Genomic DNA, 23,169 nt, shown 5'->3' on the forward strand with positions numbered 1-23,169 from the left:
GGCTGGAAGGAGGCTGAATGGTTGTCCTCAGCATTATTTTGAGGCTGTTGCCACTAGCATTCCTTGGAGAGGAAGGCTTGCACAGTAAATTTCTGCTTGTTTCCTGATGCAAGGTTTGAAGTGGGGAGAGGGAAGGAGAAGACTTGAATGTAATTGTTTTATAGTTTTGAAGAGAAGAAACAATCACCAGTGTTCCTAGTACCAGATACAGAATTTTCATTCCATGGTTATGGCTCTGCAGAGGACATTTCAAATACTGTCTGACTGGCAGGCTTTTTTGAATATGCTTGTTTATTGCTACTCATTTCAGGAAAAATAGTCTTTGGCTTATTGAGGTGACAAAAGGTGAAAGCTGATGCATCAGGCAAGCATCAGTTATATTTCTCCCACAATACTTTTCCAACTCTTACCAGCTCAGGGATTTCTTGTTTGATGTATATTTATAAACTGCATCTTACGTGAGTGTCTTTGGTCTCTCCTTGTGATCACATAAGCTTTTAGTTTCTGCAGCATCCTGTAGCAGGGAGTTTCACAGCTCTACTACTTCTTGCACAAAAAACCACCTACTTCTGCTTGTTTCAGACAGGCTGTGTCTGATGCTTGTGCCCATAGCTCTGTGTACTCTAGGAGCCATGATGCACGCCTGCAATTCTTCCTGCACTGGTAGGAACATGGTATTGATTGTGTTGATCAAGTTGACAGTGGCAGAGGTGACAAGTCCTTGGTGATCTAGGACAGAGATCCCAGCCGTAGGTGTAGACTTTATGAGTAACCTCCTTTAGTTTTTAAAGTCATCTGCCATGCTGGATTGCATCTTAAATCTTTTTTTTTTTTTCCATCTTCATAGCTTAGCAACACTCCTTGGAAACCATTATCTCATAATCTGCATTTCTGTAAGAGGGCGGGGGTTTTTATGTCGCCCTTGCTTTTTCCCTCTCTGTAGCACTAGCCTTTCCTTTAACTGTGGTGACCGACTTTCCATCTTTTATTCTGGGTTAAAGCTTGAAACGTGTCTCATACAGTATAATACTAACTTGCCTCATCCTTGTGGTTTTACCTTTTGATCACACATACCTTTTTAAAAATACTGTATGGCGCTTCAGTAATTTACCCTCAGTCACCAAAAAATGTTTTTTTACACACTGTTGTTCTGTGTGATTTTTCCATTTAGCACATTGTTTCCTAGTCTCATTGTTTCCATTTAATCTGGAAAGGAAAGAAATAGAACACAGCCCTGTGGTTTGTGTCTTAAAGAAGGGGAGACACGAAAAGTGGAATAAGATAAGCTGTGTTAGCTAAAGGCAGAAGAATGTGAAGTGTTCAAAGCAGATAAATTCAAAGGCAAGCAGAAACATGTTTGCTTTTATCTGTCAGTGTGGAAAAGCTGCCAGCAGGCTGCTTCTCATTTGGCAGACAAAAAAAATATGAATTGTCAAATCCCTGTGGGTGCTGTTTAGGATTTTGTGGGCCGAATCATGATGGACACAACTTCTTCAAAGGGCCTGTTCCTGGTCAGGCAGAAGTTGGTATGCAGTGAGAACCTAACGTGGGTGTGGGAGAAAGGTTGGACGTGACAGGTTCTGCAAGATCCTGTCACTTGTACCAAGTTTGCTTTCAAAAGCAAATCAGTGTCTGATCTTGGTTAGTCCAACAGAAGAGGAATGTGACAAAGCTATATATAAAGGAATAACCAGTCTAGAAAATATCTACTAGGGTTTGGGGCTTTTTTCCATCTTTTTTTTTTAAATGTGCATGTACACACAAAAGCTACAAAGGCCTGCTGCCCTGGAAATTACAAGTGCCATATTAATAGTGGCTCAAAGACCTCCCATCATCAGGTTATAGAACTCACTGCAACAGGATGTCACTGGGACCCAAGATTCAGCACAATGTAAAGAGTGATTGGGCGCTAATAGAGAGAGCAAGCATATCCAGGGTAGTTACTAACAGCAACAAGAATTTTTGGCAGCCAGCAGCGAGTGGTTTGAACCCTACCATGTATAGGCGGAGGCAAATTATCCCACATTTTTTTACTTTGGTTCTCTTGCAAAAGAGTTGAAACCCAAGATTAGCTGGGGCTCAACTATTCTCCTCTGTAGAAGTTTTCCATCTTTCTGTTCTTTTCCACAGCTCCAGCTCAGTGAGCCAAGAGGCTCAGTCCCTGCTGTGACTCACAGTGCGGTGCAGACATGTCCAAGCTAGGTTTGAAGCTGCAAGCTGCGCAGTCACACCATGGGGGGACAACTGCTGGCAGCTATCCCCTCTTGTGAGGCTAAGTGCATACACAGGACCTGAGCTGGTTACTGCCTGCTGTTATGACTCTGACTAGGTCACTGAGATCTGCATAATAATGTCTGTATTTGGACTTACCTAATTCAAGCATAAATTCAGATCCAAGCCTATAAATGTCCAGAAGGCCATGCTGCAGGAGCTGAAAACCTTCTGAGCAGAGGGAAGATTAGCTGACAGATGGACTGGAGGAAGTGAGTGGGCCTGGGATTAGGATCAAGGAAATTGCCTTGAAAGGGGGAGTAGTAGCTCTTCACTTTCTGCAGCTGCACAGTGGGCTGAAGGCTGGTAGCAGCTTAGTAAAACGAAATACCTTTTGGGAATTGGACAGCCCTTCCTCTTCTGGATGCACTGTATTGTTCTGGAGAAATGGAAGCTGCAGACCAGATTGTGCAGAAATAGAAGGAACCCTGACTTCATGTCCTTTCTGTCCTGGAATGAGCTACTTTTACATTGCAAAGACCTGAGGCAGGGTGTTTGCCTGTCTCATACTGTCCTTGGTCCGACTGCATACACAACAGCCTTAATTTGCCAAAAAATGTATTAGAGCAGGAGTGTCATGTTGTCAGTAATGCTCTGCAGCAAGCTGCTTCTGTTGCTCTCAGCAAGGTGAGGGATGACAGGTTTGCTATCCTTCCAGGTGGCATCTGCTAGCTGCCGAGTTTTTCTGCAAACTTGGACACTTTGCTTGGGTGCCTTTGAGAGAGATGTTGGGGACAGAAGTCTGGGATAACAGACCTTACCAATCTGATTATGATTAGTTAAAGGAGAGAAGGAGAGCAAGAAAAAGAAACTAATTGGTATTATTGTACTGGTATCTCTCTGTTTTCCTGTGCTTATCAAATGTTTTAGATTCTGTCTCTTAAGTGCCTCATGTGTTTTTCAAGGATGACCAGCTGAAGTCCCATGAAACTAAGCTGAAACAGATCTCCACTGAGCTTGCTGAACACCGCTCCTATCCTCCTGACAAGAAACTCAAAGGCAAGGAAGTAGAGGATTACAAACTGAAGGACCACTATCTGGAGTTTGAGGTATGCATGGGAAACATGATTACTTTCACTGTTTGGGTGTACTTTGTCAATGAAGGGCCGGTCCTATATTTTGGATACAGTTTCAACTTAGGTTTCAACCTAGGTTGTGCATTTTTCACCTTACTTCACCAAGGAATGTGTTTGTATCAGACAGATCTGTTCCAGCAGTCCCAGCAGCTGGGATGCTACTCCTCTTTCTGCCTGTGACCTTAGCCATGAAGTTAGCTCCTTATCTGCAAAATAGGTGGTATACCAGATGTATCTGTTTGAAGAGATTATAAGGTCTTCAGGCAGGAGGTGTCTCCCACTGCAGGACTATGTGTTGCATGCTGTCTTGGCACCTCAGTCTTCACAGAATGACTGCATTCTTCAGGAATGCAGATCATGATGATTGTCTTCCATTGGTATGTTCTGAAAGAAATGCTCTTCTAAAATTACTGTCATAGGCATGCCACATCAGAGCCATTTGTGCTGTGTACCAGTGAGTGAGCTGGATGTCAGGATGACCAGGAAAAGGGTAGAATTAAGGATCACAGGACTGAGTGATGCAACTTAGGCAGCTGCATTAGGAGGTTGTTGTGAGTATTTGACAGCAGCTTTTGTCCATCATAGTGTCTGCCACACTGTAGGTCTCTGTGGGAGGGACTCAGCAACCAGCAGGTGCCTCGTATTTTTCATTCCAGCATCTCTGAGTCTTCCCTCCCAGGAACTGCAAGTCAGTGTTGCCTTGTGTCTGAAAGGATCCTACTTTAGATAAAGGCAGTGCCTGGCAAGGAGGATCCATAATCGGAAGAAGAGGCAGATAAGACAAAAGTCAGAGAGACCACCAGAGGCAACAAAAGCCTCCAGAACTGAAGTAAGCCTCCTGCCATGTGTTATGTAAGCTGGAGAAAGACAAGGAGGAAGGTCCAGGGAAATAACAGGCTTCTTGGCTGCTCTTCCATCCATGGGAAGGTGATGGAGCAAATTCTCTTGAAAATCACTTCAAACACATTAAAGACAAGGAGGTCATCATGAGTAATGAGCATGGCTTTATGGAGGGGAAATCATGCCTGACTGACATGATAGCCTTCTACAATGAAGTGTCTGGTGTGATGGATGAGGGTAAAGCAGTGGATGTTTTTTGTTCCTGAATATAACGAGAATTTTGATACTGTCTGTGCTAGCATCCTCGTAGACAAGCTGATAAAATGTGGACTATGAAATTGACACTTAGGTGATTTGGAAACTGGCTGAACAGTCAAGATCAAAGGGTTGTGATCAATGGTGCAATGTCAGTTTTGAACACAGCACTTCGATGTACAGAGCAAGCCTGTACATCTGTACACTTTCCTTCTATAGAGGGTCTTGTGCAACTTGGGAGAGCAGAGAGTTTCTTGGGTTTGAGTCCTTGACAAAAAGTTTATTTCAATCACTTCTAGAAGCACAGTGAGTTAGGATGAAATGTAGATGATTTTAGAACGATTGATGGAGAAGGAGATAGTTGTGAGGTTTTTTCTGTTTTTTCTGTTATCATGGCAGTCTTTAGAGAAACTTTTTTCTTGTACCTTAGTACAAATCAGAACCGTTACAGCCCAGGAAACAAAAGGTACTTTCTTCCCTAATGAAAGCCTTGATCAGCAATTGAACTGTGCAGTTCAGATATTTGATCAGCACAGCAGGAGTGCATGACTGGGTGATGATGGTGATTCAAGGTGCTGATATGTAATGCTGTGTTATCTTCACACTTGGGGCAAAGTTTGCAGGCCAAATTGAACTATCAGTGGGCATTAAAAAGAACCCCCATAAAACCCAAAACCAAAGGTGAGCTATATGAAAATCCTGAATGGAAAATTTCCCCAGGTTTTGGGGTTTCCTCACCTTCCCTTCAGAACAAAATCCTGTCAGGATGAGACAGGAGGTGGTAACAGACCTTGCTGCACTGGATCAAAGCAAAAGAGCAAGAGGCAGATGGGGCAGTATTTTGTACTTGGCTCTTTCAGGCTGAGACTGCAGACCAGACCTTGCATCCATGTACAAAGGGGCATACTGGTGCATTTCCAGAAGCACATCAGAAGGAACTTTTCAGTCCCAAAGGAAGCAGGATAGTCCCATTATAAAAGCAGAAACCAGATTCCTTTTCTGCAGGCCCTTGTAATTCCCCTTTTTTTACAGCCACTAGTGTTCCCTTCATTCTTATTCTGGATGAAAGACAAGTGAAATGGTGTTTCCTCCTGAGGGCAGGTGAAACAGGAGGCACCTGGGTCAGGGATGCAGGCAGAAATATTTTTTCTTGCTGGTGTGTTTACTTGTAGACACCAAGGAAGGAACGTTTCCCTTTGCTTGCCATGTGAACAAGTACTGCTCCAGCTGATGGTTGCTCATTGGAGCAAATTAATGATTTGAGAGAGATCTTTTGAGTGCTGTCAGGTGAGAGGTGAAGACAGAAATTTAATGGGTGGCTATTTCATCTCCTCTTTATTATATGCCCTTGTTCTTTAGAGATAATGTTGCAGAAGCTTTTGAGTAGCTTTAACTTTTTTTTTAAAGTTTTGTGGGTTTACTTTCTTGACAGAATTTTACAGATTAATTTCTTTTAAGGAAAATTTTCCACCAGCTTTAGTACCTACCTTCAAATGTGAGATCACTGAAGGAGCAAGCTTGTTGCAGTTGAAATCAAAACAGAAACTTCCAAATGCATGGCTTAATTGCAATAGAAATCATGGGCCTACAAAGCCCATTGGCAGACTTGCCGGCAGAAACTACATTATATTTCTGTTCTGAATGGTGGGTCTATTGACCCTGGTGGCTTTTACTGGACCAGCCGAAACTGGAAGTCCATATAGTGATCAAGTCCCTCTCTACCCTGATGATTCCAGGCTTAGAGCACTGGCTTGCCTTTTCTTCTGCAGAGGTGTCCTGTTCATTATATGTTGAATTGTTCATCAGCCCAGTGCATCACGATCAGGGTTCTGCTTGCTGTTTCTCTGTTTCCTTTTTTATTGAACGACACATCTTACCTGCTTTATGTGTTTGTCTCTTGTGTTGTGGAGCTGGAACTCCAGATATGGAATTGATCAGACTGCTTTTCTTATTTAATTTTTAGGTGGATTTTTTTATGATCCTGCTCTATGTGGTTCTGTTTACTCAAAGGACTGTTTGGAAACCCAGTCACGTTCTCTCTTTGTTTGTAATTTTTCCCTTTATGTTCCACACTTCAAAGCAGTTACCAAGTTTTTTGACTTCCTGCCCTTCCTGCTATTACCAGAACTTTATTATTTTATTATAAATAGGAAGAATTTTTCTTCAACATTTTTTCCTCTGTCAGGTACATAATAGTTTGGCTGCTGTTTTGCCACTTTGAAATATAAATTAACAATCAGTATGAATGTTTACTACTTCCATCCCTGACCCCAACCCACTGAGATCATCTGAATTACAATGCTTGCATAATGTCTTTAGTGGATGTGTCAGGGGCACATTTTTAAGCAAATCCCTGGGAGGTGGGTTGCTTTGTTCTCAGGACCTCCTGCACCAGCTTCTGTTTTTGAGGTCTTCTGTTAATGCACCCTCATTTTGTTTGTTGCCAAGACTTTCTGTGCAAAAAGATGGTATTGTGGCACACAGCAAAATCTTCCCCTTACATAGGGAAAGCTCCACTCCAAAGAACAGAACAAGTGGGGCACAGTGAAGTGAACTTTTTTCAATTGTAAAATACAGGTGTCTGGACAGAGAGCAAACTTCATCATTCACCACGTGTGGCCCTGTAAAGGAAACATACCTCACTGCTTTCAGCCCTCTCATCTGCTCCTTTTTGTTAAGGTCTGGCCTTGCAGAGCATCCTCTCACAAGCTCAGTGGTGGCCAAGCCAGTATGATCTGAGTTTAGCAGTGCTCTGCTTTGGTTTCTGCCCCAGGGCTAAAGCAAGGAAAAGACCTTTTCCTTCCCTGCAAAAGGAAAAGGTGGGAGTAGAGGGTTGCAGGGAAGAGCTGTGGCAAACCAGAGCAGGATTTTTGTTGTCCCTTACTTTGCCGCACTCTTTCTCCATGCCTGCGTGGGGCACGTAGCATCTTGGTACGTGTGAGCACAGAATATGACTCAGTGTGACTGGAGTCAGCAAGCTCTCGCTTGGCTTTGTTACTTGGAAATCTTTATGTGCTTCAAGTAGCTGAGAGCCACTGTTCAGTTTAGCACCGGGAATTGTTTGCTGCTCTGTGCCTCTAATTGCGCAGCGCCCCTGGGCTCAACCTGCCTTGAATCTTTTTCATAGAGTGTCATTTACATTACCCACCATTGTTCATGTCCACATCAGGCACCATTGTTCCCATCCATATTAGGCTCTTGACTTTCTTCAAGGCCAGCAGAGAGCATTAAGTTATGGGTACAATATCTCAAGTGCTTCTGCAGGTTTTTTTTTGCAGGCTGATTCAGGTTTTTCTTTAATTTCCCAGAAAAATCGCTATGAGACTTACGTCAGTCTCCTGAAAGAAGGGGTGAAGGATCTGCTGAGTGGAGGAGAGAATGATGCACCAGGACTGAAGAAATCCCACTCGAGTCCCTCATTGAACCAGGAGTCTCCAGTTAGTGCCAAGGTGAAACGCAACGTCTCAGAGCGGAAGGACTACAGGCCAGAAACACCCAGCATTAAGCAGAAGGTCACTTAAGGTGGAAATGACAACTAGAGGAACAGCCATGAAGCAAAGTACCGGTGTTCAAAATTTTTCCATTTAATAACCTGTCATTCACAAAAAAAAAAGTGCATCTGCCTGAATGGGGTGTTAGTGACATTTTCTATTGTATATTTTTGCTGTTTCTGTGCAGATTGTGGGAGATGTCTTTGCTCCTGCTTTGCTTTGTTAATTTATCATTTAGCAATTGAAGCATCAGGACTTTCTTGTGTTGTTCTGTTTCTAAAGGAGCTCGGGAAGAGATAGAGTGCTGTGACATATATTCTGTCTCTTCCCCATTTATCTCCTCCCATCGGCACGTGGCTTTCATCTCTCGAGTCACTTGTCACTTTATTGACGTGGTGGGTGGGAAAAGTAACTGGACAAATGCTGCAGTGCTGTGGAAGAGAGCTGTAGCTGTGAGAAGAGCTGTGCAATCAGGCAGCTTCAGAACGCTGGCTAGAGCTAGGGGTGCTAGGAACAATGTGAAACATGTTGGTACTGGTACTTAGCAGCAGTAAATAGTCACTGTTGCTTATCATTATTGCATTGGATTGACCCTGGACCCATGAGCATGAAGGAGTGAAACCTGGAAACCTCTGGCAATGCTAGGATGACAGCATTTGAATAATTTGTTTGCTTTCTCACAAGCAAAGAACCTTCTCCTGAGCTAGCAGGCTGGGAGGTATCCAGACCTGTGCTGTCTCTGCAGTCAGGGAGATTAGGGATCTCTTGACCTCCCAGTCAGAATGCCTACCTGGGCTTTAAGTTTATTTGTGGAGGAGGCTGCTGTAAATGTCAGCCATTAGCATTGTATTTTAAAGACAAAAGGCCTCTGTGTAGTTTTTAACTATACGCTCTCACTTAGCTGCTATATAGAGCCTTATGATGTATTGTTCCCTGATGTTCCCCTTTCCAGGAGTTTCCGTGTTGATGTGCACAGATAGGTGTTTGTAATTTCTCTGCTAGTGACAGAGCCCTTTGCCTTTTCTCTTCAGTAAGGGATTCTCCTCAGATCTCCATTTTTCTGCTTTAGCTAACCTATAAGTGGAAGAGGCTGGTGCAGACTGGAGAAGGAGACAGATGTCCTCACTGCGGGCTGGGTTTTGATGCCACGCTGGCTACTCTGTGCCTGGAGGCCAGCACAAGGCAGCCTCAGCTTTGGCAGATTTTACTTTCCACCCACCACGAGCCAGCTCACCTTGCAGCTCCTGTGTACCCTGTGCCAGGCTCTAAGAAAGAAGTGCAGGACTGGGAATGGCCACCCTGGGTAGAGCTTTTCGTAGTTGAAAGCCTCCTGGTTTGTGCCACAGATCCCTCAGGGCCAGCAGTTTTTCAGGCACAGGGAGTAGAAAGATGGTGTAGGAATCATTTTCCTGCTCTTGACCGTCTCGCCTGGGTGGCATCGTGGCTCTCCAGAGAGCACTGGCTCACCTGATACTTAACCCTGGGTTTTAACCTCAGGTTTGATACTGGCCCACTGGGTGAGCTCAGACAGGTCTCTCTCATTTTGCATCACCCTTCCCCTACATGCAGTATGACCAAACTAGCCTTTCTTTTGTTTGTTGCCAGGCGCAACAAACCTGTGTTGTGCCTGGCACAGGATAGCCTTTCTGATGGATGTAATTCTTAGTGCATAAAGAGGAGTCAAGATCAATGCAAGGATTGTTCAGAAATGCACTGGTGTTTCCAGTCTGAGTAGTCAAAGGGCAACACATCAAACAAATTACCACCTCAGTGGCTTTGTGCCCTGCCAATCTTGCCAAATGGTCCAAGTCAATTAATCTGGCTTATTGAACTGCCAGTTCAGTGGGCAGGACAGGGAGTGATCAAAGAGAAGACCATAACAGGCACTGCATGACTTGCCTCCCCCACTGAGGACCACCGTTCAACAGCTTTTGCGGTGCTGTGCTCACTGTTATCTGTAACGGAGATGTTGCACTTTCAAATGCAGGAGGTGGTGAAGCAAATAAATCCTTGCAGTTGCCACCCAGCAGAAAAACCGGAGGGACTGTTCCCATGTGTGATTGCTGGGACACTTCTGGTATCGGCCACTGATAGAAATCAGGAGGCTCGCCCCTAACCCTGCTAAAATTGCAGAGTCCCGAGTAGAAACCATCAGTACTTAACAAGTGCTGGGGCATTAGAAATTGTGCATGCTTACTACAGTGGAGCAAATGTGCAGTCCTCTTACTGAAGGAGAGAAATGCCTTCTGCTTGGAGCCAAACTGATGTGGTGCAGGATGCTGTGTTAAGAAACTCAGGGTAGACAGGTGCATGACAGTGCTCATTGGGAGGCATTGTTTGAATTAAGTCTGGTAGATCAACAGCTCTCCAAGGGGAACAAAGCCAGATCTCCGCATGATCTAGTGGTTTAAAACAAGTAGAAGAGAGAGTAGAAGAAATTCATTCAGGGAATACTGAATGCATATTTGAGAAGAAAACTTGTCCTGTTACAGAAAACAATGTTAGTAAGCATGCAGAAGAAACAAAAAATAAATCTGGAGGTTTGTAAATGGGCCTTGGTTGGCTGTCAGGGTGGGGGTGTCCAGTTGAGCTTTCCAAAGACTGTCTGGAATATGCCCAGCAAACCTCTTGTGATTATAGAGTGCAGTGCCTTAAAAGGCAAAGAAGTGACATTTAAATTTTTTTTTTTCTCCCCCGGCTTTAAAAATATTCTTGTTGCTGTAGACTGCAGTTAAATTGCGGAGCTCAAAAAGAAATTATGTGTGTAAAATGCATTGCCCAGCTTTGACACAGAAACAGGGTAATTCCTCTTCAAAGTCATTGCAAAGGAAATGATTCGAAACAATAAGAAAAGTCAAAAGTGAACTGCAAAAATGGTAATTCTTTTTTTCCATTATTTATTCTGTGTTTCCATGTGCACGTATAAATGGATTAGGGTGTATTTTTTAAAGTCTCATCTGGGCTTAGCAAATGCAGTTCTTTCAATGCGTGTTTTAGTCATTAAACATTTGAGCTTGGAACACTCTCGGTGAGACTGCTGAGGCATGCAGATTAATTTACTGAAGATTTTTCAGGTTCTGCTTAAGTTTTAATTAATGCCATTTTTCTCCATTGCTTTGCAAATTCTAGCCATTGCAAGCACCCATGTGAAAATGCACGTACCAGAAGACGAGAGAAAAAGGTGATCCTGTTGTGAATGCCTATGGCTTCTGGATTCGCTTAGGAATAGGACCATCTGTTAGGCAGTATGCAGATGGTATTTAACCATCTTCTGGTTGAGGACAGGTTCTGAGGAGGCCTCAGTGGTGCATCTTCTTGGGTGGCACTACCGAGAGTCTGGCCAGATAGCTTTGCATTGCTCTGCCTTTCTGCTGAGATGTTTGCTTTTAACAGAGATAAGAGCTTGACCGCAGTGGCTCTGGAGCTCCTGCTGCAATGTGTAAGGATACTCTGCTGGTTTCCAGCTCTCCTTTGAGACCCACCATGCACCCGAACTTGGTATCAGCAGCACAGCCTGCAGCTTGCCGGGGGTGCTCAGTGCGAACAGGAGTTACTGGCAGACCACCATGAGCGTGTGTGTGTGCAAGCCAGCATTTGCGTCAGTGAAGCAGGGAGGTTTCATCCTTCCTTGTCATCTTCCCTGCTGCAGCATGCAAATGTTGCTCAGGCAAAGCTTCTGTCTGCGTGCTTAGAGTGGGGGATGCTGGGAAGGGATCAGGATGGGGCCAATGGCTTTTAGCATTCTTCCTATAAAGATGCAGACAGAGGTCTTGGAGGACCCATCCTGCTTGGAAGCACTGCTGGTTGTTCACCCTCCAGGGGCTGGACCATCTCCTCTCCTGGCTGAGGGAGATGAGGCAGGAGAGGGCCTCACTGGGTCTGCACTTGACAGCAGAGAGGTGAGGGAGAAGGACAAAATTGCCTTCCTCATTTCCTGTGTAGTAACCAAAGCAAGTGAGATACTCTCCTGAAGCCAAAACCACACTGTTCTCCATGAGTCAGCAAGGGGTCTGGTGGAGATGGTTTTCGTTCAGCAGTGGCTGCTAAAGGGACTCTCTGGGCTGGCTGTGTGTTTGTGTGCATCTTGCAGATAAATCACGCATGGACCAGTGAACATGACTACAGATTTTAAATCCAGTATTTATGTTGTGTCTTTAATTGATGTAGAGAGATAAGTCAGCCAGCAGAGTGATTAATGCAGGGGAGCTGTGGGGGAACGCTGTTCAACTGTGACGCCAGCTCAGACAATTTTTCATCTGTAGCCAGACACTTGTAAATGGTTACCAGAAGCTTTCTAAGGGCTTGTAACAGCTCATCCCTTAAGTGCTTTCCCTCTGATCCCACCTACTCCTAGGATGCAGTCTGCCCACATTTTGAGGCTCTCCTGGAGCCCTGCTTTGAGCAGAAGTGTGGACTAGCAGACCTCCAGAGACTGCAATTGCTTGGTGATATTTTCACAGCCCTAGTGCCTTCCGGTAACAAGGCTTGTGGTTCTTCTGGCCTGAAATAGTCATCATTTTTGCCTTTCTCTGGTGGGGGAGTGAGGTTCTTCGTTCCTTAGAGCAGCTTGTTCAGTGAGGAGGTAGATGTGACAGTGGAGAAAGTCAAAGGTGACAGGGTAAATCACTGGGCTTCTGCAGGTACTGAATGGCAGTATTCTTCTGGAAAGTGGGGAAGGCTTTTCTCTGCAGACAGTATGCCACTTACTGTGTCTACATTCTCCATCCCTTATTCACTTTTGGCCTTATCACAGTTAGTCTGACAGCTCCTCCTCCTTTTCTGTCAAGCTGCTCCTGTCTGTCATCTTAGCACCTCAGCTGCTTCTGTATAACAGGTCTCTTTCCTTCCATGCTTACAGAAATCCAGAAAATTTGACTGTCCCATCTTGCCTTGAGAAAACCTGCTCTGAAGCAGTGCTGCGTTGAATGGATAACCCTGTGAACAGCTTTCTCATTCTGCTCCATGGTAGCCTGGTTTCCAGCCACAGTTATAGCTGGGAGGTGTGAGACAGAGTTTCAGACTGCCATAATCCTTTAGCATTAGCTGCAGGGATGCAAGGTCCCCCATCCCACACTCAGACCAGATACTTGAGACATTCCTGGTCCCCTTTCCGAAAGTCTTGGAGGCAGAGGCAACCCATGCTGTGGGGAAACTTTGAAACAAGGGATTGGGAACTTTGCAAATCAGGCCATACATCTTCCAGCCTTTGGAAGTGGTGAAGAAAAGAAAAATAATTAAAAGAAAGGCTATTTTCAACCAGTGGCCCTCAAGCACAGAGGTATCCAGGTTATCGAAATCACCATCTGCTATTGCAGAGGCAAAGGCAGTATACACACCTTGTCTCCAGCAATCTTACAGCTTGCTGCTGCTTTAAGCTTCCCCTGGTATTGCTCTCCCCAGGCTCTGGGATGTCACATCTGCTCTGAAGAGGACAGTTATGAAGTCCTCGTTTCTCTCCAGAGCACAACCAGAGCCCCTCAGCGTGTGCTCCCAGGCTCCATTCACTAGGCTGCCTGAAGAGTTGAACCAAAGAAGCTGTATCAGAAATTTATTTGAAAGAGCTGGTCTCCTGTGCTCTTCAGAGGGTATTTGTAGTGCATATGGAAGCAGTGTGCCTGGCATGTCCTCTCTCCCAGAGCTCTCCCAGCAGCACAGGTGTAGTCTAGTGAGCTGCTTCACCTGCAGCTTCTCCATGTGGGACATGAACATTTGCTGCAGCTACAAGGGGCTTTGTCAGCCGCTATAGGAATGATGTTGCCTAAGCTGAGCACCAGTGCATAGGACAGTGATACTGTAGGAATACCAGTGGCTGGTCACCTGCTGGAGAATGTGTATTTGAGCATTGCCCTCAGTGCTGGGGGTAATTAACAAGGCTGGCTTCCTTTTCCACCTGCACTGTGCTGCTTGAGGAACTGTCCCTACCACCTGCTACTTTTCTCCCCTGTGACAGCAACACCCTCAACCAGGGGTGCTACAGTCGTATTATGAGGAGGCTGGTTTAAATATGGGAGCAAGGAGGACAGGTCTCAGTGAAATATGTCTGCGTGCCATCTGGGAGTATCTGCTCTTGTGTTGGCAACAGTGAAAGGAGGCAGACTCAGCCCTGCCTGAGAGAATGTACCATGCCCATCCACTTTGTTAGCTGTGTTGAGGCTCCTTTTTAGTTATTTATTAGAGCATTTCCCTTAGCAAATACAAGCAACAGCTTTCTCAAGAGCCACACCGTTGACCTGACTTTGTTCCCATGGTCTGGAGGAGCAAATTTAGGCCAGCCCAAAGTGTGCTTTGTCTTCCCATTTGAACAATGAGCAGTCATTAAAAATTATAAATGTTTAAACAATGAGGGACCTCCCATGGCATCTGTTACTAAGTCTGTGCCAGGGATCAGCTGGGGTACTGGCCAGAAGCTTATTTGAACCAAGAAAAAGTACATCACTTAGCAATGAAAAGATAGAAAGTGCTACAGACTACAAGGGCAGGATTTTTTCTCTGACATAAACCATTGTAATTAGCAGCCACTCTATAGCAGTGGTCTTGGATGTAATTCACCTAAATGAGACCAGCGCAAGAGGGTATTTTTGTGTAAGCAGGCAAGGTTTCAGCTTCACTGCCGTTTCCAAGCTGCTATGGAGACTTGCTTGACGCAAAATCCTCTGACTCCCCTGAGCCTCTTGCTGGAGTAAGGGAGGTCAATGATACCCAGTCTGTGACACTGCACAAGGCAAACTCTTATCAGCGATTCAAGTCTTACGTCACTTACGTGCTTATGCTCAGTGCTTTCAAATTCTGAAAGACTGCAGGAGGAGAAGACGTGTGGGTTGTGTGGGCATTTTTGTTATTTTCTTTTTTTGTTTGTTTGCTTTTGGTTTTTTGTTTTTTAATTTGTATTCATTAGAACTGTGTCCTCTTACTCAAGGCTGGGATTATAACTTGGCTTGAAGAACAGAGTTTCTAACAGTTTGAAAACTTTAAGATCACTACTGTTTGCGTGAGGTACAATCGGAGGTTTTTACATTACTTGGTGAACATGTTACAGTGATGCCTATAGATGTGTGTGTGTATTTCATAGGTATAGTATGGCTTCTGTGGCTCAGCAATCCAAAGCCTGCTGTTGTTCTTTTCTGGGGCTTGTTTTGGTCAATGCACTTAAGCAGCTGCAAACTTTGTTAGGTTCTTTGTTGTTCTAGTTGTTCTGAAATTAGGTTACACAGTCATCAGAGCTTTTGCAGATTTAGGGTATCCCTTGAGCTGCCTTGATCTCCGTGTGTTGTTCACCAGGGGCTGCCTGTTGTCCTGTATGTCAAAAGCAAAGGCTTATATTTATGAGAGTCTAAGCAAGGAGTACTGGGTGGGATTTTCTGCTATATCTTAACACCAGGCTAACTCTCTCCCTGTTGAAGTCAGCTGATGCCTGCACCAGGAGCATCTGTGCTGACTTCTGAAAGTCTCGCTCTGGGGATCTAGCACACAGCTTTACTCCTGAAAATGTTCACTTCAGTCTGTGGAAGTTCCGCAAGGAGACATCAAGTCCAAAAGCGTCCAAGAAGGACAGGTGCCTGTGATGTCTCCTGCAGATACAGTCATACAGCAGTAGTGAGAGTTTGTTTCTGCAACTGTACAGATTTCCAGAGGAGTGTCTGGCTCATCAGGAGGAAAAAGAAGAGCAGCAGACCTGAAATACTTCTCTTGGGCGTCTTGTATGCCTTTGAGAGGTTTCTCTTTGAAGGTTTAAACAACCTTTTAACAAGTTGCTGGTCTAAGTAAAAAGACATGAGGAAACCCAGTTTTCCTATTGCACTCTAGTGAGGGCAATACTAGGATTGCTTCCCTGGAAAGGAGACCAAAGCCTGTGGGTGGGATTCCTACCTGGAGTTACCCTGTGCAAGTTACCTTGAATCAGTTGAGCAACCTCAGTGAAGCCATTGCCTTTGTACTTCACTGGATGGTGACAGGAGTGACTGTGTCTTGCAGGAGTGAGATATGAGTAGACTGCAGCTCAGGATGAAATGAAGAGGCACCTTGCTTTGGGTGAGCTGTGATCCTGTAATTCTTTTTCAGGCACTGAGCTTGTCCATGGGGTTGCCTGCCTTCTATGGTGATGTAGTGGGAAGATGAGGGTGAGACCATCACACTCAAGAGTCACAGCTGGGAAGATGTCATTTTCCCTCTGCCTGAGTTGTTGCTGTGTTGTTTCCTTTAGGACAAGAAAGGGGACTGAATTTTCAGTTATAGTTGTGTGGTACTCATATGGGAAGACTAACTGTAGTAGTGGTAGTGCGGAAAAACATTTTGCACTTGCGTTTGAACACACCCTGTGCATCTCTTGTGCGCAGATCTTACAGAGCCTGACATCAGTCCTTGCAAAATCTTTCCTTGGTGTGACCTCCTGTCCCTTTAGCCAAGTGTAGGAACCTACTTTCTGGTAACCTTGAACTCACTTTACTCTCATCACTGACTCGCTGGAGTGTTTTTCATACAACACACTAGAGGCGCAGTCCCGCTCTCTCTTCTTTGTGGTAACTTCTTGGTCTGCTGTGAAGCAGCATTGAGGTAATCACGAAGTCTTTTCCAGCAGTGTGAAACTTGCTGTTCTGACTCCTGGGGCGGTCATCGTCTTGGGTTTGAGGCTGTTGTACCACCAGGGCACCCCATTTTGTTCCTGGGAATATGCATGGCCAGAAAAGCATACTCCTCAGTGGTCAGAGTCAGAGCTATGCAGACTTAGTCAAGCCCTGGTTCGTGAGAGATGTTTCCACGTGCTGCTGATGTCCATAAGGACTCAAACATATACTGGCTTACACAGAGATGCTTTCCTGAAGCAGACTTGTCACTCTTTTTCTACAGGTGTCATAGGATGCCCTCCCTTATTCTGCTTCATGTAACTGGTACTAGAATGATCATTTCCTGATAAATGAAGGCACTTAATCAGTCCTTTTCCTCTTGGAAGAGGACTTTTGGGGATATTGTTATATCATTTAAAATAATATTTTGGAATTTAAGTTTACATTGCTTTATTTTTCACTTGAGGTGACTGTATATAAATATTTTCCTCTATTTTATCATTGCTGATAAAGTAAGCCTACAGTATACAGACAAATAATTCGCCTTTGATGTATTGAAACTGTGAGATATAAAGTAGACTTCTCTCTTGTGTCCATGTTTCTGACTATAACTCTGTTCCTCTGTGTTTTTATAAGTTGGAATAAATGTTGCTTATGGGCAACAGAGAGCCTACAAGCTTACCAATAATTTTTATGTAATTGAAATCAAGCAACTCTAGTGAAGGATCTCACATATGTATAATGATATATGTATATGTACAAACTTTAGAAAGAAATAAACCAAATGTATTTCATCTTCTGCAATTGAATGTTTTTTATTGGAGTCCATACAGGTGGCTTTAGCAGCTCACGCAGCAACCTCTGGCTGTCCTGCTCAAGGAAGATAAAGACCCATTAGCTCATGCAGCAAGTTCTCCAGTGCACCCTTCTGATTTCTGGCAGCCCAACAGTTTCAAGGTTTCCTGGTATGGAGAGTGCATGTACTGTGCCTTTCAAAAACAGCCTGGCCCTGAATACATTCACCAGAGGCTGGTCAAGCCCCTCACAAACGTGTAGGAAACAGTCCTTACTGAAGGAAGCACAACAAAGCATGTGGTTGGAGCCCATGTACTACTCACATACTAGCTCCATGTGAGGCCAGCTGGAGCATGTTGCTGGAGCATGTGGCTGCCCCTCCAGGCTGTTACAGGTTGTATAGCCTGCAAGGTTACCACTGGTTAGCTGTGAAGAGACCCAAGAGGAGAATTAACTGGTTAAAAACACATTTACCAGCACATGGGTTGGAAGAGGGAGGCTGCCACAAAGAGCTCTTCAGAAATGATTGAGCATTGACCTCAAAATTGTTATGAGATTGTTTTGAAGGCACTGTCAGGGTTGGGAATGGCAGATGGCCTTCTGGATGGGAAGCAAGGGTGCATGAGAAGCAGAGAAATCAGCCACTAAAGAAAAACAGTGCAGAAAGACAGAGGTGGGAGTGGGTGAGAAATAATGGCTGTCCAAAGGGAGAGAAAACAGGCTGTACAACACACAGAAAGCAAACAGCCTTGTGCTTGCAGTTCTTGGGGTGGACATGGCTCAACGTGGGAAGGTAGGATGCTGTGTGGAGAGCAAGTAACAAGGTTAATGAAGAGGACATGTCCAGAACCAGGTGGGACATGCAGAAGCTTTAGAACAGGGCTGGGAGCTTGTGTTGAAGGTAATAATAAAGGAGACATGTTTTTCTTACTAAGATCTCTGGGCAGGTTTGACCTTTATGAGATTATTGTTTCTTTGTGTTTTTAGCTCCTAGAGATGTGGCATGTTGCCTTTAGATGAATGGCAAGACCTCCAGCACCTGAGAGCTATACGCTTTCCCCCTCCTGCCACAAACACACACACACATTCTGCTATGGGATGTCAGATTTCTTAATTTCTGTTCCACCCTGGTTTCTTCAAAGCACTCCGGGTTTTTGGTTCCATGCATGCCCTTGGATTAGTACGTCTTTTTCACAAAAGACTAAACAAAGAGGTGGTGAGGATGGGTGGGAGTATTTTACAAAGATGTATTAAATGCTTCCTCTAAGCCCAAATGAATGTTTTAACTGTATCTGAATGTTAATGTCAGTGCTGCTCACCACATCTTTTCCTATTTTGTCTTCCTAGCTGACAAGTCAATGCTGAGCATTTTCTGGTGATTTTCTGCCTGGAATCGTTAGTCGTGTCACGTTGCTCACAATGCATTAAACTAGAACAAGATGACAGAACAGGTGCATAGTGAAAGACAGATACATTTATATTCTCTTCATTGTTTGTCCATTTTCAGTTCAAGTTTCCACGTACAGAATATAATTATCAAGGGAGCCTGAGAGGGCTAGCTTGTGTATGCAGGTGAAACCATCAGTTCACAGAAGCTACACATCTCTGGCTCTTCATAAATAATGTAGCATGGGAGAGTGACTTAGCCCAAAAGTAAAGCACAGTTTGGTTTGAAATTGTCATGGATATCTCTAGATTATACAGAAGAAGGGTCTCACCCAGCAGAGCACTGATGTACACAGTGGCTTCCTAAATTGCAAGAAAAGGGCAAAAATACCCAGTAGCTTCTAAAGTAGAGCTGGAGGGGGGGGGGGTGATAGGCTGATGACCAAGGTTTTCATCTGTCAGGCCATGACATGTTCCAACTCTTTCTTTCCCTGTTTGCTGCTAAATCAATGTTTCTCTAAACAAATTATCCAAGCCACTATATTAGTAATTTCTTCCAGAAAAAGGGCCATCCTAGGAAACTTGTTCTACCGCACAACAGCTAGCCACCACGCCAGGTTTGCTGTCATGGTCATGCTCATTTTAGGGCACCTCTTCTTGGTCCTGTTCCACTGCTATTTTTTGAGTGGACCAGTTACATAGATATGTATTACTGTTTTACTGCTCTGCTCTTGGCAGCAAGACACAGGGACAAGGAAATTAACTAGGGTGAGGTGGAGGAATTCAAGGCTAAGTAGACTGATGTGCCTTGGAGAATGTGTAAGGTAATGTGTTGCTATTATGGACTGGAAATTTGTGGGGAGGTTTTGGCCTGTTGTACCTGGGCAGGGTGTATCCATAATACTGTACATGGCTGAGATTGCCCCAGTAACAGCTTGGGAAACACCAGATGTTGGTACAGATGCTGCTGAATTAGGCCATTGAGGAAAAAGGAGCAAGCAATATGTCACATCCTAGGGAAGAACTTGGACAGAGAAAGGGAGGTACAAGGGTGGCAAACAAATTGTTCCAGAAATAGAAATAATGATTCTAAGGCAGAATATCTTTTGAAAGGAAGAGTACAGGTACCTACAGATATCTTGCAACCCTGAGACAACAGGACTCCCTGTGTCTGGAAAACTAAGTGTAAGAGGGTGGGCTGCAGAGAGATAGATTTCCACCCTGGCAATAGGTCATGTAGGGAGGGAAGGGGGTGGATTTGTAAGTGGATAGTAGGTGTATGTGATTCATAAGTTTTGAGAGTGTTAGATTAACAGCTTTATAATTGTGTGTAATAGTGGGGAAAACAGTATAATTGCAGATTAGATACAGAGGCATGTTTATTTGATAATCAGTATATTGATTACCTAATAAATTGACCAGTTTCTTATTAATGTATTGCTTAATCACTAAACACTGCTGTTTCCTATATCACATCTTGATTTTACAATCTAAATGGAGGGACCTGCTTTCTGAAGTAACAGTTACATGGGGAGAAGGGCTCCAGGAAAGTTCTTACCTAGTTTTAACATGCTTCATCCTCAAGAACTTGAATGACTGAGACTGTTGTCTGTAGGAATATTTGAAAACAACCGAATTATACAGGAGCTCTGTCACTGATCACAAGCTACAAGCTAAAACGAATGAGTCTTGAGAATGCAGGAGTAACAGTGGAAGGACATGTCAGGAAAGCAAGGTCTGTGAACTAAAATCTTGGGGATAGACTATTATAATGCACAAACATTGTCTTTTCTCAAAGAACAAACACTATTTGCCTGCATGTGTAAAGGGACTGGTGAGCCTTTATCTGTGCAGTCTTGAAATGTAGGTGAAATGGACCGTGCAGATGGCTATAAGACTGCAGAAGAAAGTAGAATATAGCACTGGCGACTGAAAACTCTGTGGAAAACATGGCAAGAGGGTTTGCTTAGGGGGAAACTGACCAGAACTGGTTGAAAGCTGAAGAAAACTGAACAAGGCTGTGGAGAAGAAGCATGGGAGGTAACAAATAGCCCACAGTTACCACTTGGAAAAGCCAATCCATTAGTAAGAAATGAGCAGCTGCTTTGTGAAGGTTGCTGAACACCTCCCTTAGTCCAAGTGCTCTTTTGATGGAAAGTTCTCAGTCCCCCATTGTTTGCAGAGGCACTCTGAACACTGTCAGGGCTGCCATAGGGTCAGGAGAGTGTGCTGTGTGCCGGCCTTCAGAGAAAACTGCTCAGTTAGCCAAGAAAAATATTCCTTCCTGAGCTTGGAAGGCAGCAGCATCCCTGGGTCTGTGTGAATTGTCTGCTGAATGGGGAGCGGCTTTGCTGGGTAAGGGCAGGACACCCTGTTTCTCCTTCCCTTCTGTCCAGCCAAGCTGGAGCCTGCTTTCCCCTTACCACTATACAGAGATTGTTCAAAATAAGTGAGTTTGAGTGGTTGGGTAGTTGTTCTCTTCCCACCCAAGAAAATATATTTTTCAGCCAGAAATAATCTTTCTGATCCATCTCACCTTTTGGTGTTGAGCTCAGAAGTGCGCAATAGAATGGTTTGTCATCTCTTTAAATATTTGTAGTCAGCTTGAGCTGACTCAAGCAAGTCAGCTTGAGCAACCTTTCCCTCTCTGCCCAGACGTCCAGTGTAATAAAAGCACACTTTCCCTTTCAGGGTAATTCCATCTAGGACCTGCTAACCAATATGCCTATCTCTGGTCACGTGTGGGTGCAGTCTCCAGCACACATACATGCCCTGTCATTTGGGAAGAAGTGGTCTTGATCAAGGTGATGATAGGGATGCTGCTGTGAGTGTGGGTGTGGAGAATGGTCCTGTCAAGCCAGAGGTGCATGTGTGATACCCAACTCTTGGTGCACTCCTCTTCCTTTCCCATCCCATCCCATCTGGGGCTGAACTGTGCTAAGACTGGGTTGGCCAGAGCATAGTTACCAGAGTAGTAAAGACACCAATTTCTGCACCCCTGGCTTCTCCCAGAGAGATGCACACTATAGCAGAAACTGACAGCAGGCTGTGCCTGGGATGGGAATACTCTCCATATCTGGGTAGAAGATCCTGCTGGGACAGTTCTGAGGGGGCCTTGCTGCCAGCCAGTGGTAGGAAGTACAGTGTAAAACCCAAGTCCCTTTTACCACAGCCATATTACCCACACTGTGTTTCTCAGGCAACTGAGGTGTGGGAAGCAGTTAGAGATTGTAATTGTTTAGAGGGAAAAGAAGCCTATACACACACACACACACACACGAAAAACCCTAAAACCCCAACAAAACAAAAAAAAAAACAAACCATAAGTGCTTTTTCTGTTTAGCTGCAATTTCTGACTGCACTTCAGACAAATTGTCACCATCCGCATTCCTGTTGGCAGGGAGCCAGGCTCCCCAACACACTGAGTAAACCATGTGTGGGCAAAATGTAGGCAGATGATGAGGACCAAGAACACTGAAACCTTGGAGAGCTTTGTTTTGCTTGCTTTTTCTCTCCAGACTCCTTGTAGGCTAGTTTTCTGACCATCCTTCATTGGGGCTGTTCCGGGGCCTGAAGCTACAGCTCTGGGAGCTGAGAACTGTGAACCTGCAGAGGCTGCTGCTCACAGTATGTAACCCCTGGCTGCTTGCTCACCTGCAGGTGAGAAGGTAACCCCTGTGTGCGGTGAAGGCTGAAAATGCTGAACTACAGTAACACAAGGGGGAATTTTTACAGACAGATGGGAAACCCTCTTCTGCAAGGGGCCCATCTGCCAGCAAAACACATGCTCCAGGTCCAGCTTCAGCCTCCCCTGCTGCTTCTCTGAGGAGCATGGCTTTGCTTCAGTGGGAGTTGCTGCCCTTCTCCACCCTGAGGCATTGGGCTCCCTCCTGGAGCTGGAGTTTGAGACATCAGCTTTATAGTCTCTGCTGCTCCAGTCTCGCATCTGTAGCTTTGCTAGTGTTTGGCATCTGAAGACTAGGGACCACTGCATCATTGCCAGACTGTGTCTGCCTGTTGCTGTGGACACCCCTGGTTTATACTGATTTGCTTGTTCGCTCACTCTTAATTTGGTCTCTTACCATTCTCTTAGGGCTATCAGCACACAGGCAGGAAGGTTGGTTGACCAGCCTTTGGAACCACAGCATTCATTGGGTGGACATACTTTTCAGGAACATAATGACTGAGCTCCACTGAGACTCAAGGTTGTTCCACTTCCACATCAGAGGTGATGCCATCACAAAGGGTTTGACTGGATAGCTACATCTCCAGTGATATAACTCTGCTTTAAAATGGGTGAGCTGCACTGAACATGTGTGGGCATCCCTATCTGGAGGCAGGGTGGCCACCCTGCAGCCTAGCTTCCAGAGCAAAGCAAACTGAATCCTGTTTTTGAATCTGTGCATGCAAGCTGAATCCCTTTTTGTTTAAATACCATGGCAGTTTGATTCACATCTTTAGCTAATTCCTCTTGAACTTTCTAAGAGATCTGGC

At 44.7% G+C, this 23,169-nt stretch overlaps 1 protein-coding gene across 1 annotated transcript in view; it reads left to right on the forward strand.

Moving 5' to 3' along the window:
• The window catches only part of LOC101878994 (PH and SEC7 domain-containing protein 3), a 101,818-nt gene extending 93,626 nt beyond the window's left edge, over positions 1-8,192 (forward strand). The window contains exons 15-16 of the mRNA XM_034073223.1: positions 3,177-3,320; positions 7,751-8,192. Of these exons, the coding sequence (XP_033929114.1) occupies positions 3,177-3,320; positions 7,751-7,963 (357 nt within the window). The 3' untranslated portion in view covers positions 7,964-8,192. The remainder of the gene's footprint in view (positions 1-3,176; positions 3,321-7,750) is intronic.
• Positions 8,193-23,169: the final 14,977 nt, after the last annotated feature.

This window comes from Melopsittacus undulatus, chromosome Z (assembly GCF_012275295.1).
Source record: "Melopsittacus undulatus isolate bMelUnd1 chromosome Z, bMelUnd1.mat.Z, whole genome shotgun sequence".
Taxonomy (NCBI): Eukaryota; Metazoa; Chordata; class Aves; order Psittaciformes; family Psittaculidae; genus Melopsittacus; species Melopsittacus undulatus.